The sequence below is a fragment of the Somniosus microcephalus genome, chromosome 15, assembly GCF_052327205.1.
Source record: "Somniosus microcephalus isolate GS21.2 chromosome 15, FLI_Smic_1.0, whole genome shotgun sequence".
Taxonomy (NCBI): domain Eukaryota; kingdom Metazoa; phylum Chordata; class Chondrichthyes; order Squaliformes; family Somniosidae; genus Somniosus; species Somniosus microcephalus.
In genome coordinates this window covers 73,457,507-73,473,512 of record NC_141001.1, presented here as the reverse complement: position 1 = coordinate 73,473,512, position 16,006 = coordinate 73,457,507, and the positions used below count along the sequence as shown (strand labels likewise).

The 16,006-nt window shown below is 44.2% G+C and overlaps 1 protein-coding gene across 10 annotated transcripts in view; it reads right to left on the bottom strand.

The window, feature by feature from the left end:
* The window catches only part of LOC147107033 (serine/threonine-protein kinase BRSK2), a 1,115,513-nt gene that overhangs the window by 424,924 nt on the left and 674,583 nt on the right, over nucleotides 1-16,006 (bottom strand). For all 10 annotated transcript variants that reach the window (XM_086008028.1, XM_086008027.1, XM_086008038.1 and 7 more), the window contains one exon: nucleotides 15,189-15,329. In XM_086008028.1, coding sequence (XP_085864154.1) covers nucleotides 15,189-15,329 — 141 coding nt within the window. The remainder of the gene's footprint in view (nucleotides 1-15,188; nucleotides 15,330-16,006) is intronic.

Here is a 16,006-nt window from a genome sequence, read left to right as displayed (position 1 = left end):
AAGCAATTTTTGTTTTGCACAATGCTGAACTTGTAACATAAGAACATAAGAAATAGGAGCAGGAGTAGGCCATACGGCCCCTCAGGCCTGCTCTGCCATTCAATAGGATCATGGCTGATCTGAATCTAGACTCACGTCCACTTCCCTGCCCTCTCCCCGTAACCCCTAATTCCCTTATCTGCTAGGAAAATGTCTATCTCCATTTAAAATTTATTTAATGTTGCAGCTTCCACAGCTCTCTGGGGTAGCAAATTCCATAGATTTACTACCCTCTGAGTGAAGAAGTTTCTCCTCATCTCAGTTTTGAAAGGGCAGCCCCTTATTCTAAGATTATGCCCCCTAGTTCTAGTCTCACCCATCAGTGGAAACATCCTCACCGCATCCACCCGATCAAGCCCCCTCACAATCTGATATGTTTCGATAAGATCGCCTCTCATTCTTCTGAACTCCAATGAGTAGAGTCCCAACCTACTTAACCCCTCATCTCTGGAATCAACCGAGTGAACCTTCTCTGAACCGCCTCGAGAGCAAGTATATCATTTCTTAAATATGGAAACCAAAACTGCACGCAGTATTCCAGGTGTAGCCTCACCAATACCCTGTATAACTGCGGCAAGACTTCCCTGTTTTTATACTCCATCCCCCTAGCAATAAAAGCCAAGATTCCATTGGCCTTCCTGATCACCTGCTGCACCTGCATACTAACTTTTTGTGTTTCATGCACCAGGACCCCCAGATCCCTTTGTACTGTAGCACTTTGCAGTTTCTCTCCATTTAGATAATAACTTGCTCTTTGATTTTTTCTGCCAAAGTGCATAACCTCACATTTTCCAACATCATATTGCATCTGCCAAATCTCTGCCCACTCACTTAGCCTGTCTATGTCCTTTTGCAGGTTTTTTATGTCCTCCTCACTCACTGCTTTCCCTCCCATCTTTGTATCGTCGGCAAACTTGGATATGTTGCACTCGGTCCCTTCCTCCAAATCGTTAATATAGATTGTAAAGAGTTGGGGTCCCAGCACTGACCCCTGCGGAACACCACTAGTTACTGATTGCCAGCCCGAGAATGAACCATTTATCCCAACTCTGTTTTCTGTTAGATAGCCAATCTTCCACCAATGCCAGTATATTACCCCCAATCCCGTGATTTTTTATCTTGATCAGTAATCTTTTGTGTGGAACCTTGTCAAATGCCTTTTGGAAGTCCAAATACACTACATCCACTGGTTCCCCTTTATCCACCGTGTGTTACATCCTCCAAGAATTCGAGCAAATTTGTCAAACATGACTTCCCCTTCGTAAAACCATGCTGACTGTCCTATTAAATTATGTTTATCCAAATGCTCTGTTACTGTTTCCTTAATAATGGACTCCAACATTTTGCCAACCACAGATGTTAGGCTAACTGGTCTATAGTTTCCAGCTTTTTGTCTACTTCCCTTCTTAAATAAGGGTGTTACATTAGCAGTTTTCCAATCTGCCGGGACCTTTCCTGAGTCCAGGGAGTTCTGGAAAATGATCACCAATGCATCCACAATCCCTACCGCCACTTCTCTCAAGACCCTAGGATGTAGGCCATCAGGTCCGGGGGATTTATCCACCTTAAGTCCCATTATTTTACTGAATACCATCTCCTTAGTGATTTTAATCGTGTTTAGCTCCTCCCCCCCATTGCCCCGTTTGTCCAGTGTTGCGATATTTTTAGTGTCCTCTGCTGTAAAGACTGATACAAAATATTTGTTCAGCGTCTTTGCCATCTCCATGTTCCCCATCACTAGTTTCCCGGTCCCATCGTCTAAGGGATCAACGTTCACTTTAGCCACCCTTTTTCTTTTTATATAGCTGTAGAAACTCTCGCTATCTGTTTTTATATTTTTTGCTAGTTTACTTTCATAATCTATCTTCCCTTTCTTAATTAATCTTTTAGTTATTGTTTGCTGGCTTTTAAATGCTTCCCAATCTTCTATCCTCCCACTAGATTTGGCTACTTTATATGCCCTTGTTTTCAGTCGAATACTATCCTTTATTACTTTACTAAGCCACGGATGGCTGTCTTTTCTTTTACTCCCCTTTTTCCTCAGTGGAATATATTTATCTTGAAAGATGTGAAATATCTCCTTGAATGTAGACCACTGCTCTTGTACCGTCTTACACTTTAATCTGTTTTCCCAGTCTACTTTAGTCAATTCTACTCTCATACCTTCATAGTCTCCTTTATTTAAGCTATTAGTACGCTAGTTTGAGATCCAACTCTCTCACCCTCAAACTGAATTTGGAATTCAACCATATTATGGTCACTCATTCCAAGGGGATCCTTTACTAGGACATTTTTTATTAATCCTGTCTCATTACACAGGGCCAGATCTAAGATTACCTGCCCCCTGGTTGGTTCAGTTACATACTGCTCAAGGAACCCGTCCCTAATACACTCTATGAACTCTTCCTCAAGGCTGCCATGCCCAATTTGATTAGTCCAGTCAATATGAAAGTTAAAATCCCCCATGATTATAGCTGTTCCCTTGCAACTGTTAGGAGGCCTATAGACTACGCCCACTAGTGACTTTTTCCCCTTATTATTCCTTATCTCCACCCAAACTGTTTCACTATCCTGATCCTTTGACCCAATATCATTTGACTATTGCAGTGATTCCATCCTTGATTAACATAGCAACCCCACCTCCCTTTCCTTCCTGTCCGTCCTTCCTAATTGTCAAATACCCTTGTATGTTTAGTTCCCAGTCATGATTATCTTGCAGCCATGTTTCCGTAATGGCCACCAGATCATACCCATGTGTAGTTATTTGTACTGTCAACTCGTCAATTTTGTTACGAATGCTGCGTGCATTCAGATAAAGAACTTTCAAATATGTTTTCTGACAATTTATTCCTGCTTTTACCCCTTTTACTACTTTACCTTTATCATTGTACATTCTGTCCCTTCCTGACACGCTCTGGTTTTTAATTCCCCCACTGCTACCTTGCTCTATTGCCTTCTCCGCTGTCATTTTTATTTTTCGCTCTCTTAAAACCTCCCCCCCACTAATTAGTTTAAAGCCCTCTCTACAGCCCTAGTTATTCGATTCGCCAGGATTCTAGTCCCAGCACTGGCCAAGTGAAGTCCGTCCCAACGGAACAGCTCTCTCCTATCCCAGTACTGATGCCAGTGTCCCAGGAAGCAAAACCCATTTCTCCCACACCAGTCTTTGAGCTACGCATTTAACTCTCTAATTTTATTTACCTTAGCCAAATTTGCACGTGGCTCAGGTAGTAATCCAGAGATTATTACCCTTGTGGTTCTGCTTTTTAATTTGGCCCCTAGCTGCTCAAACTCCCTCAGCAGAACCTCCTTCCTTGTCCTATCTATGTCGTTGGTACCAACATAAACCACGACAACTGGATCCTCCCCCTCCCACTCCAAGTTTCTCTCCAGCCCAGAGGAGATGTCCTTAACCCTGGCACCGGGCAGGCAACACAGCCTTCGGGACTCTCGCTCTCGGCTGCAAAGAACTCTATCTATCCCCCTAACGATACTATCCCCTACCACTACAACATTTCTTTTAACTCCCCCCCCACTTGAATGGCCCCCCGCTCCACGGTGCTGTGGCCAGGTTGCTCATCCTCCCCGCAGTCCCTGTTCCCATCCTCACATCCTCACAGGGAGTAAGAGCCTCAAACCTGTTGGACAAGAGCAAGGGCTGTGGCTCCTCCAACACTACCTCCTGGATCCCCGTAACTGCCTCACTTCTAGTCACACCATCCTGACCCTGGCCACGGACTACATCTGAATTAATTAATCTAATTGGTGTGACTACCTCCTGATACACAGAGTCCAGGTAACTCTCCCCCTCCCTGATGTGTCTCAGTGTTTGAAGCTCGGACTCCAGCTCTTCAACACGGAGCCGGAATTCCTCGAGCAGCCAACACTTACTGCAAAAGTGATCACTGTGAGCATCAATGGTGTCCACCAGCTCCCACATATTGCAGCAGCAACACATCACCTGATCTCCCATTCTATGTAATTAATTAAATTTATTAATATTATTTTTAAATACCCTCTGCTCCGATTCTAGATGAATATCGCACCTTAGAAACTATAAACCACAGAGTTTAAGCTTAAAAAAGAGAGAAATACTTACCAACCAATCACTTACCCGCTTTCTGGTGATGTCACACTTGGATTACTTTTTACCTCTCTCCTTCCCTCCGAGTTCCGAGTTCGGAGACTGGTAGGCCTTACCTGGTCTCTGGGGCCTTTTATAGCCCCGCTCTGCCGCTCGAGATTCCCGCCGATGCTGTGAGGCCTTACCTGGTCTCTGGGGCCTTTTATAGCCCCGCTCTGCCACTCGAGATTCCCGCCGACGCTGTGAGGCCTTACCTGGTCTCTGCGGCCTTTTATAGCCCCGCTCTGCCGCTCGAGATTCCCGCCGATGCTGTGAGGCCTTACCTGGTCTCTGGGGCCTTTTATAGCCCCGCTCTGCCGCTCGAGATTCCCGCCGACGCTGTGAGGCCTTACCTGGTCTCTGGGGCCTTTTATAGCCCCGCTCTGCCGCTCGAGATTCCCGCCGACGCTGTGAGGCCTTACCTGGTCTCTGGGGCCTTTTATAGCCCCGCTCTGCCGCTCGAGATTCCCGCCGACGCTGTGAGGCCTTACCTGGTCTCTGGGGCCTTTTATAGCCCCGCTCTGCCGCTCGAGATTCCCGCCGACGCTGTGAGGCCTTACCTGGTCTCTGGGGCCTTTTATAGCCCCGCTCTGCCGCTCGAGATTCCCGCCGACGCTGTGTACTGCAAACTAGATATTAAGGCCTGAACTGACCCTAAAGTAGAGCAAGACTGCCTCCGTCAGTGAGTCGATTTGTGCTTCATTCCAGTATTAAGTCCAGATTCAGGTTGCGTTTACACTATAACTGCAGGGTTTATGTTACATGAAACTTTTTGGCACCAACGCCAAGGTTTCTTTGTGGGACCTGGAGGGGCACTTCTACTCCTTCTGGCCTACAAGAAAACAAATTTTAAAAAAAATGTCACTCACCTTTCTAGGCCTCTTATGGCCCTGCTCCTTCTTACTGCCAAGTTGGCCTGGCGGGCAAGCCTCAGGTTAAAATTGCAGTCAGGCCTTGTTGACATCATCAGAGCCCAATTTACATATTTAAAGAAGGACTCTGCTGCCTTCTGGTAGCCGTCCCTCTCACCTGCTCAAAAGAGCAGGTTAAAATTGCAACCCGTGAGAAGGCAGCGCGATTGATGGGGGCAAGTCGCTATGGCTATTTTAATTGTTAAAATCGACCCCAACATCTTTATCTGATGTCAGCCAAGTGCAATTTTAGATTTATATCTAATTAAAACTTTCTGATAAAGTAGCTGTGTGTAATTTATTCCATCAGATGTGAAACATTTTATTTATGGAAATAATATAAAATATTTATAAATGCATCAGCAATAAGAACTGTAAATAAGTTTATTTACTCCATAGTGCACTAACTACTAGGGCCTGCATTCACTGTATGAATTAAAACTTAAATAGAACCCTTGAGCAGTCAGCAGGGAGAGAGATAGATATCGTCACTACAGTAAAGGCTGGATTTGATTTTGGATCTCAGAAGTAAAAAATGTTGTGGTTTTACCCACTTCGCTATCTAGTCTACCACTGAATTAAATTTCAGTTTGAATCAGTGACGCATGGTAAGTTATGCCATTCATGCTGTTTAATACCTGAATTTGATTTGCCTGTGACATGTATTGTCCCGTTCTTGTCCTATGTTATGGAACATGGCATACAACAATCTACAATTGACACTTTGGTTTTTTTCTCTTTAATAACAACAACTTGTATTTATATAGCGCCTTTAATGTAGTAAAACATCCCAAGGCGCTGCACAGGAGTATTAGAAGACAAAAAAATTGACACTGAGCCACGAGGATAAATTAGGGCAGGTGACCAAAAGCTTGGTCAAAGAGGTAGGTTTTAAAGAGCGTCTTAAAGGAGGAAAGAGCGGTAGCGAGGCAGACAGGTTTAGGCAGGGAATTCCAGAGCTTAAGGCCTAGGCAACAGAAGGTACGGCCACCAATGGTTAAGCGATTTTAATCAGGAATCCTCAAGAGGGCAGAATCAGAGGAGCGCAGATATCTCGGGGGGGGGGGGGGGGAGGCTGAAGGAGATTACAGAGATAGGAAGGGGTGAGGCCATGGAGGGATTTGAAAACAAGGATGAGAATATTGCCAAAACATAGCCAGAACTCTAAATAAAAAAACGATTATTGATGACAATGCAATGAAGTCGAGATGATTAACTCCATTTATATCGGGGCAGATTTTGCGATCGTTGGCGTATCTATGGAGTACGCCACCGGCATCTAAACAGAATATGAACTTACCCGATGGGGACCCTCCTTCGTGAACTTGCTCATTGACGCTGCATACTCAAGGGCAGCGTAATGGCCCACGGATCCCAGGGGTGCAGCGTGTGCGGAAGCGTACCTGGGATCACGTGGGCCTGGTGCTCCAATCAGTGGAAGTGCCGAGTTTCCTCATGACAGATATATGGGACTGAGCATCAGGCTTTTACAGTTAATTATTCAATGGGATATGAACACAGGGAAATAAAGTTACAGTATTAAGTTGGACACAATAACTAATACAAGGGGGAATAAAGCAACAGAGGAGAAAGGAGGGGGGCAGACTGGCACCTGACCTGCTGAATACACTCTCAGAATGGGCACGGTCAATGACAGCAGCACCGTAATGTCAGGAAATAAGATATAAATATATAGTTAGGTTTAACATTTCATTCTTTATTTGGGATTTAGTATCAGTTAAATTCAGATTGCCCCAGACAAAGAAATGACAGAATCAAGCTTCAACATCAGGATTTCTATAACATGTGTAGACAAAACAAACTAACAATTTCACTTTTATGTGAGCTAAATAATCTAAATACATGCCAAACAATGCTTTGGATCTTTTGAGGTATCCCCTTACGCTGATGCAAACAGGCCCTGCACCTGTTGAGCAGTTGGTGGGCAATTAGCTCAATTCTGCGCCAGCAATTGGGACTTCCACAGTGGAGCGGAGAACTTGACAGATCACAAGTTCGGGATTTAGTGCAAGCGCACGCGGAAATCCTGAATTTGCGGTCCATTTCAAAGGCAGTATGATGGCGTACTCACCGCAAATTCTGGTCCATTAAGTGCTTTCTTCTCTCCATGTTACACTGTCACCCTCTGTTCAGGTCTCCCCACAACACCCACCAGTTTCTGATGGAGATGACAGGAAGGTGATCTGTTCCCAACTATCTGCAATGTATTCTTGAGTGGATTACTACTACTACTACTCCTACAGTAATCACAATTTCAACAACAATGATTACAATTACAAAATCCTGTATTTAAATAGCACGTTTAATATGGAGAAACATTCCAAAATGCTTCACAGAGGCGTAAGGAAATACAAAAGCAGAAATTAAGAGGGGTGGTCAAAGGCTAGGTCAAAGAGGTGGGTTTAAGGAGGTTTAGGGAAGGAATTCCAGAACATGGGCCGAAGCGAGTGAATGCACATGTGGGGCTAAAGGAGAGAGGGATGCACAAAAGGCTGGAGTCAAGGTCAGTGGAGGGGCTGGGAGAAGTGGTGAAAAAGTAGAGCTGGATGTTATCCGCGTACATGTAGAAGTTGACCCCATGTCTGTGAATGATGTTGCCAGGAGGCAACATGTAGATGAAGAAGGGGAGTTAGCCAAGGATGAATCCTTAAGAGCTCATGAGGTGATGATGTGGAAGTGTGAAGAGAAGGTATTGCCAGAAATGCTCTGCCTACAACTGGATAGCTAACAGTGGAACCAAGTGAGTGCAATCCCACTGAGCTGAACAATAGAGAAGCATATTGGAGGAGGATGGTGTGAATGATCATGCCGAAACTGCGGAAAAGCAAGGAAAGATAATACAACACGGTCAGTAACAGAGAATCTCATCCATGACTTTGGTCAGGGCCATTTCAGTGATGTTGGGAGGACAGAAACCTGAATGGAAGGAATCAAACGGGGAGAGATAAGAACAGATTTGGGAGGTTGGAGATGGGGTGGTAGTTAGCTAGGACAGAGGGGTCGACAAGGGAGTGTTGTTGGCAAATTTGAAAGGGAGGGGACAGTGCCCGAGGAGAAGGAACCATTTACAGTATCAATTAGCATTGGGGGTATGGGAGGAGGGGTTAGGGAGCAAAATTGGGTGTTCAATCATTTAGTGGAAATGGGGTTAAGGGAACAGGAGGTAGGCCTCATGGACAATATGAGTTTGGTGAGAGAATGGGTAGAGATTGGCTTGGTGGACATAGAAGGGGAGAAGCAGCAGGAGCCGCTGATCACATTGTCTCTATCTTAGTGATGAAGAAATCCACAAGTTCCTTGCACTTGCTGTTAGAGATGAGGGTGAAAGCGGCAGGGGCAGGTGTTTAAAGGGGCAGTTGATAGTAGAGAAAAGGAGCCTGGGGTTATCTTGGCCTCCAGGATAATCCTAGAGTAGTGGATAGTTCTAGCAGAGGCTCAGTGGAGCTTAATGTAGCCATGGCAGATCTGGTGATGAATGGCTAAGCCAGTTATGTGCCAGGTATGCTTAAGTTTGTGCCCCTTGGACTTGAAGGATCGAAGATGGGGGCCATAATTAACAGCCAAGAACGAGGGGGCAACTATGAACATAGGTAGGAGAGTTATATGGAAAGAGAGAGAGGCTTAACAAAGACAGGAGTGCACCCGCTCTGTTACCTCATCAGAAAACTCAATCAAGTTAATCAAACACGATTTGCCCTTAACAAATCCATGCTGGTTGTACTTTATTAGTCCATGCTTGTCCAGGTGCCTGTTAATTTTCTCCCGGATTATTGTTTCTAAAAGCTTCCCCCCCACCAATGTTAAACTGACTGGCCTGTAATTGCCAGGTTTATCCTTCTCCCATTTTTTGAACGGGAGTGTAACATTTGCGATCCTTCAGTCCTTTGGCACCACCCCTGTATCTAAGGAGAATTGGAAGGTTATGGTCAGATCCGCAATTTGTACCCTTACTTCCCTCAGCAACCTAGGATGCATCCCATCTGGACTGGGTGACTTATCTACTTTAAGTACCACCAACCATCCTAATACCTCCACTTTATCTATTTTTTATCTTATCCAGTATCCTGACAACCACTTTGTTTATTATAGCTTTGGCAAAGTCCTCTTCCTTGGTAAACACCGATGCAAGGTAATTCAGTACCTCAGCCATGCTTTCTGCCTCCACCATTAGATCTCCATTTTGGTCCCTAATCGGCCCCACTGCTCCTCTGACAATCCTTTTACTGTGAATATGCCTATAGAAGACCTTTGGATTCCATTTTACGTTAGCTGCCAATCTATTCTCGTACTATCTTTTTACCCCTCAATTATTTTTCACTTGCCCTCTGTACTTTTTATATTCAGCCTGATTCTCCCTTGTATCATCAAGCTGGCATCTGTCAGACGCCCCCTTTTTCATCAAAAATCAACAACAGTAAGGTCCTGGATAGCAAGTGTCTTGTTTGCAAGTGAGCAGACTGATGTAAGAAAACTACTAGGCACTTGGTCTAAGCGTTAAACAAAGCTTTAATCAACAGTTTTACAACATGGAGGTCTAGTTGTGTCCTTCACTAGTTCCTGTTAAGAATGTCCTGCGCAAGCTGGGCCCGTGCCCGAGTATTTATACTCTCCCTGGACAGCGCCACCAGCAGGCCGCCCAGTATTATTTCATAAGTCTTTCTTTCATGAATGACTGATTCATGTCACAGACATTCTAGAGGGAACTGCAGAGAGTGTTCGTGATTGTCAGTCCAACAGCATAGCTGAAAGGGGTTGGAGGTGTGGACAGCAGGACAAGGTGGTAATTGGTGAGCCCTCAACGGGAGCGCTAGGGAAGAAAGTCAGTATAAGAGGCAGTTGGAGTTACTCCTCTTACGAAGACAGCGATGAGGGCCACATTGGGCAATGGCCGTGAGAGGCACAGTGGGTAGCCATGGGCTTGTTCAAAGAAGATTCACGACTGGGTGGCAGCAGATGAGAAGGAAGGCTGAGGAGTAGTCATGGGTTAGGGTAGGGATTGGTGGGAGTAAAGTTCCTGAAAGGTGAGAGATGATCGGAGGCATAGCTAGGTGAGGGGGAGGGGAGGACAGGGGAGGAAATGGCCAGAGAGGGTTGAATAGGGAGATGGACGGGTTTGGAGCTGTAGCTAAAATGCATGGTGAATGGACACAAAGTGAGATCTGAATTACATGGAAAAACACAAGATGCCTTCCCTCAATACACCTGGCTGAAATTGGGGACTTCATATCCACATTGGAAGCTAATCCACTCCCTACCACTAACAAACTGCATCAACACAGAGCACTATTGGACTTACTTTTATTTCTTTTCCTTTAATGGAGTTTTACTCTGAGCTGATGGATTGCAAAAACAATGGAGCATAACCTTAGAAAACTCAGCTTCAATATTAACGCATTAGCTGACAATAGTGTCAGGTTGTAGCCAAATGAGAAATAAAACAAGAATTGCCAGTGTCAATAGTGAACTATACTGAAGGGATAACAATATTGTACAACACCATTCATCTACTGAGCAGGATCTTTTCAGTTGGTGAGTTTCTTTATAGTAATGTAACAAGGTTGAAATCTCATTGATCATTTCTACATGTCACATAAACTTCAAAGAGTTTTTCACAGAATACGTTATTAGAACATTAATATTGTTCCAGCTCTTCTTTTAGTTAAAAATACCAAAGTGACATTGTCTTAATGGTTGATAGACTGTCTTGTTTAACCTGCTGCCTAATTAACCTCAAGTAATTTTGCCTATATTTGAATATATTTGCATCATAATCAGTTTCACATTAACTTTGATGCATAAATTAGATTACAAATTACAATTTCTTTTATTTTAAAAATTACTACGATATGTTGAATTCACTTTAAATTCTTACCATGATTTGCCTTTTTACCACTATTTCCATTTTGACTGAGGTGTATTTTACAAAATGTAAAAAAATAATGCTCTACTCTATATACCAGGTTTAATTTGACTTGATGGCTGCAAAATTCGATAAGGCTCGAAAACAGGTGTGGGCACCGCAACCTGAGATATGTCCGCGCTCGTTCAGAAATCACAATCAGCCCGTCAGTTTGGTGCTGCCTACTAACTTAAACGATTTTAGCGCACAGCCCAGCGACTATCGTGCTGCTGGCAGGTTGTGCGCTTAGCAGGAGGCCCAAGGTCGTGTCGCTGGAGTGACGCTGCATTTCCTTAAAGCTAGGCTGTGAGTTTTCAAGGCAGTCTCTAACCCTTAAAGCTGAACTGCCTTTTGCACATAAAAAATGGTAAAAGTGCTTCTGCACTCACACAAATGGCTCAGCAGGCCACAGAAATGGCACCCAGGGTCTCGGACGCAGCACTCAAGCTTTGTGCAGGGGGTCAATACTAGAAGAGAGTTCCTCAACCCACAGGTGGCCAGGAGGCCCTCCAGAAAGAAGGATGTGGGACAAGATCGCCGAGGTGGTCACTGCCTGCAGTGTCGCCCCCAGGACCTGGCTCCAGAGCCCAAAGAGGTTTCATGAGCTCAGATGAGTGGTCAAGGTCAAGGAATGCATCTTCAAAAGCTGTCTTCTACCAACTGCACCACTAGCCTCACATACTGCTCAATGCACCACCCCCTCCATCACTCACCTACCAATAATCTCTACCACACCTCACATTCCTAGCTTCACCTCACCCCCCGGAGGAGACGGTGCTGGCGTTCTTGGCAGGGACATGGCTGAGCCCTTGGCCAGCCATGGGACTGAAAGAATACAAGGTGCTGGTATCCTCATAAGTTATACTCCTTCTCACATCCCACTTCCCCCTCCTCCCACAATCTCCTCTGACTTACAAGCTACACGTGGTGTAAGCCTGCACCTCTTGCTTTACCCCCCTCCCCTCACCATAACCCTACCCTCGTGCCTTCCTCAATTCAGACACCCAAGAAATCCAGCCTGCCCAGCCAGTGGTTGACCAAGAAGAGGGAGAGGAGAGTGAAGAAGAAGAAGAAGAAGAAACACTGTCACTCGATTTCACATTCCCAGCTACCAGCTCCTCGAGGTCGTCCTGCAAGGCCCTCTGTAGTGTCTCCCCACTTAAAGTCAGCAGCCTTCCACCAGCCATGCTACAGCCACTGGGGTAGCACTGTGTAACATCACTAGGATAGGCAAAGGCACATGCAAGACAGTCACTAATGGAATGCACACGGATGATTAGTTGATTTTTTTAATGTAATATTGGATTCATTTATGGATAAAATTGGATTGGAACGTTTGCTTTGTGGTGGCTATTATTTCAGCATTGTGGCCAAGAGGATGCTGTGATGGTCAGTAACAGAGGGAAGGTAAGGTGTGGGACAAATGTTGAAAGGGGAATTAGTGTTGTGTTCACTGGTCCCGCAGGCGGATGATTCTATCCCGGATATCCCGGCCAGAAAGGGGCTGTTTGGGTTGCCTCCTTCTTTCCGCTTCCTCCTTTTCTGTTTCCTCCTCTTCTGCTTCTTCCTCTTCCCTCTGTGAGCAGCTTGTCTCCTTTGCTGCCTCTGCTTCATCTCCATGTGATTTGCAGCCCAAGGGGGACTGCAACTAGAGCCCCCAGGACTGTGAACAAGTGGTGTTCTCAGAGGCTTTCCAGCAAATGTCCAGCAGCACTCCCTGCACTCTTTAACAACTTGTTACATGCATTGCACCGCCACTATTCCAATAAAATGTAAAAAAAAAGTCCAAAAGTTAAAATCAGAAAACTTCTCTGAAAAATGTGTGTGTCCCTTTAAGAAGCACTGGTAGCGTCTCTGTAGTACTGCTGCACGTATGCTCTCCCGTGCGTGGTTTGGAGAGGACGGTATCCAGAGCAGCGATGCCCAAAATTACAGTCATGCATCAATTCAGGCATTGCAAGCTGATTGACGTCACAACCTGCATATTTACATGTGGGAGTTGAACGCAGGCAATGGCAGCGCTAACGACTTCCCCAAAATGGCGGCTGCCATGTTCCGCATTGGAAGCGGGCGGCCGCCATTTTTTCAGCAAAACTGGCCTTAACAGTCGGCGCCACACCCCCAAATTTCGCAGCGTATGCATCAGGGACATTGTGCATGCTGCTCTTTTTCATCAATATGAGCAACACTCAGAAACAGACTACAGTAATAAAATCACAACCAAAGTAAGCAGCCCGCAGGATATAGAATAATAGATAAGGGTTGAGTTTACAGGGCTCAGATGTTTGCAAAGGGCTTGAGTTTGCTCTCATGATGCAGCTTACGTTCAATTCCCCGACTAGATTTCAGTCTTGCAGCTCTCTGTTATTCTGTATGGAATTCTCTCCAATGGTCTACAAATAAACATCTATCCACTAAACTCTGCAGTCTTTTCCAGGCAACTTGATATAAAGTGGAAAAGAGAGATATTTACTTGTAGGATTGGCCATCAATAACATGCAGGTATTCAGCTCTTCTTTTCAAGTTCTTTTGATGCTCATTGAGGTGACGATGACTGCTGAAGCCTTTAATATTTTTCACTCTGCTTCTGGTAATGGAACTAACTGGTGTCTGATGTTTGCTCTTTTTATCAATTTGTCTAACATTCCATGCCTCCCTTGGAGCAGAGTGCTCCATCAATACTACTCCCGAATATTTTCAAATCACAATTCAAACCAATCTGGGCATCTGCTAATATGGAGGTCCAACTCAATGGAAAATGAGTTCGAGGTTCCACTATCCCATCAATAATAGGCCCCTTTAACAACTCATACTCAAAGTGACGTTTGTCATTTATTTGCTGTGTGTGTTGACTTCAAAAATCAGTCAAACATTATCAGCTTATAATATGCACTGACTGTTCTGGTAATTAGCTATGGATTATTACTTGTTAAACCCACAAGATTGCATCACAATTATTAATCTTTTACTGTGGTCGTCAGTCCACATCAATAGCATTGGGCACACCACCTCTGATATAATGACAAAACTAACTCCAGTAAATAATAAAAAACATCCATATAGGTGTGGTCTTGAGCTATAAACTCAGTTTAGACTTCAGATAAGTTTATTAAATGAGAATACCATCCTATAATCACTGCAAGGTAATCATTATTCTCCAAATGCGCAGCATTGTTCTTTCAACCAAACCTTTTCATCACAGCATCGTGACTTGCAACCCTCCTTATCGCACAGCATTATCCCATTGTTTCATTATCCCATTGGTGCTTGGAGTTTATTTATTTAATACGTTCAAGGCTGAAAAAAGTAAAGTTTGTGCTTCAAACTTTGGATCTAACTTCTGAATTGTAAACCATGGTTTAAAGAAATAGTTGCCAAACAGTTACTAGAAGCCCATAGTGAATCAGTACTCTACTATTACATCACTAATGCCCTGCTCACACTGCAAGACACCAGTTGTTCTGGATTAGGCTGATCTGATTTGAACTCAGTGTGTCCTGCCATCACCTGCACTTGGCTCTACTGTTGCCCCTTTAGCATGGTGGACGCTAACAACCTACCCACCTGTAAAAGAACAAATGCACTGTGCTTCACTTAGTGTTGGGACAGAAAGTGGCTGGGATTGAAGTGGAGCAGTTGGATTTGAACTGTTGTGCATTATAGCTGGCTGAAGAAATTAACAACAGTTCAGAGTGTTAAAATCAGAATTATGAAAATACTTCAATACCTTTGACATGGTCAGTGTTACTAATTAATAGCTGTAGCTTCCAGCAAAATGCTAATTTACAACTGCCTGCCATGTACATATGGCTTTAGTTTTGGATGTTGCAATAAACTCTTTTAGCCATAAGGAAACTTTCCAAAGTCAAATTCAACATCTCTGAGGGAATTTGACTAATTACCATATTTTTGATGCAAGTCTCAAGACGAATCCCCTTCCTGGTGTTAATGAATGTACTCAGATGAAAGTCATATGGTATCAAAAGATTTCTCTCAAATTATTACTTTCATCAAATTTTAATAGCATCCCAATAGTAAAGAGCCCACATGTACACAGAACCGTTCCCCGATTGATGTGATCATTCTCAACAACTGTTGAACAGTTGTCTGGCAACAAATATTCTGCACACTGCATTCAAACACTAGCAGGTTCATTTTTTCCAGATTAAATGTGGTGGCAATGTTTGAAGCTTACCATATTGAATGGCTATGGCAGAAATCTAACGCAGATATTATTTGTCGGAAGAACTTTCTGGCCTCCTTTGGTGTCAATCGTCCTTTTTTCACAAGATAATCGAAGAGTTCTCCCCCAGAAACATGTTCTAGCACCAAGTACCTGAAAAATCAAAAGACACAAGAAAAAAAATGAGAAGATCTGAGGAACGATATAAATCTCACATAGAAACATAGAAGATAGGAGCAGGAATAGGCCATTCGGCCCCTCGAGCCTACTCCGCCATTCAATGAGATCATGGCTGATCATGCAAGTTCAGTACCCTGTCCCTGCTTTCTCCCCATATCCCTTTAGCCTTAAGAAATATATCTAACTCCTTCTTGAATATATTTAATGAATTGGCCTCAACGGCCTTCTGTGGTAGAGAATTCCACAGGTTCACCACTCTCTGGGTGAAGAAATTCCTCCTCATCTCAGTCCTAAATGGCTTACCCCTTATCCTTAGACTGTGATCCCTGGTTCTGGACTCCCCCGCCATCAAGAACATCCTTCCTGCATCTAGTCTGTCTAGTCCTGTTAGAATTTTATAAGTTTCAATGAGAGCCCCTCTCATTCTTCTAAACGCTAGCGAATACAAGCCCAATCGACCCAATCTCTCTTCATACGTCATTCCTGCCATCCCAGGTATCAGTCTGGTGAATCTTGGCTGCACTCTCTCCATGGCAAGAACATTCTTCCTCAAATAAGGCGACCAAAACTGCACACAATACTCAAGGTGTGGTCTCACCAAGGCCCTGTACAACTGCAGCAAGACATCCTTGCTCCTGTACTCAAATCCT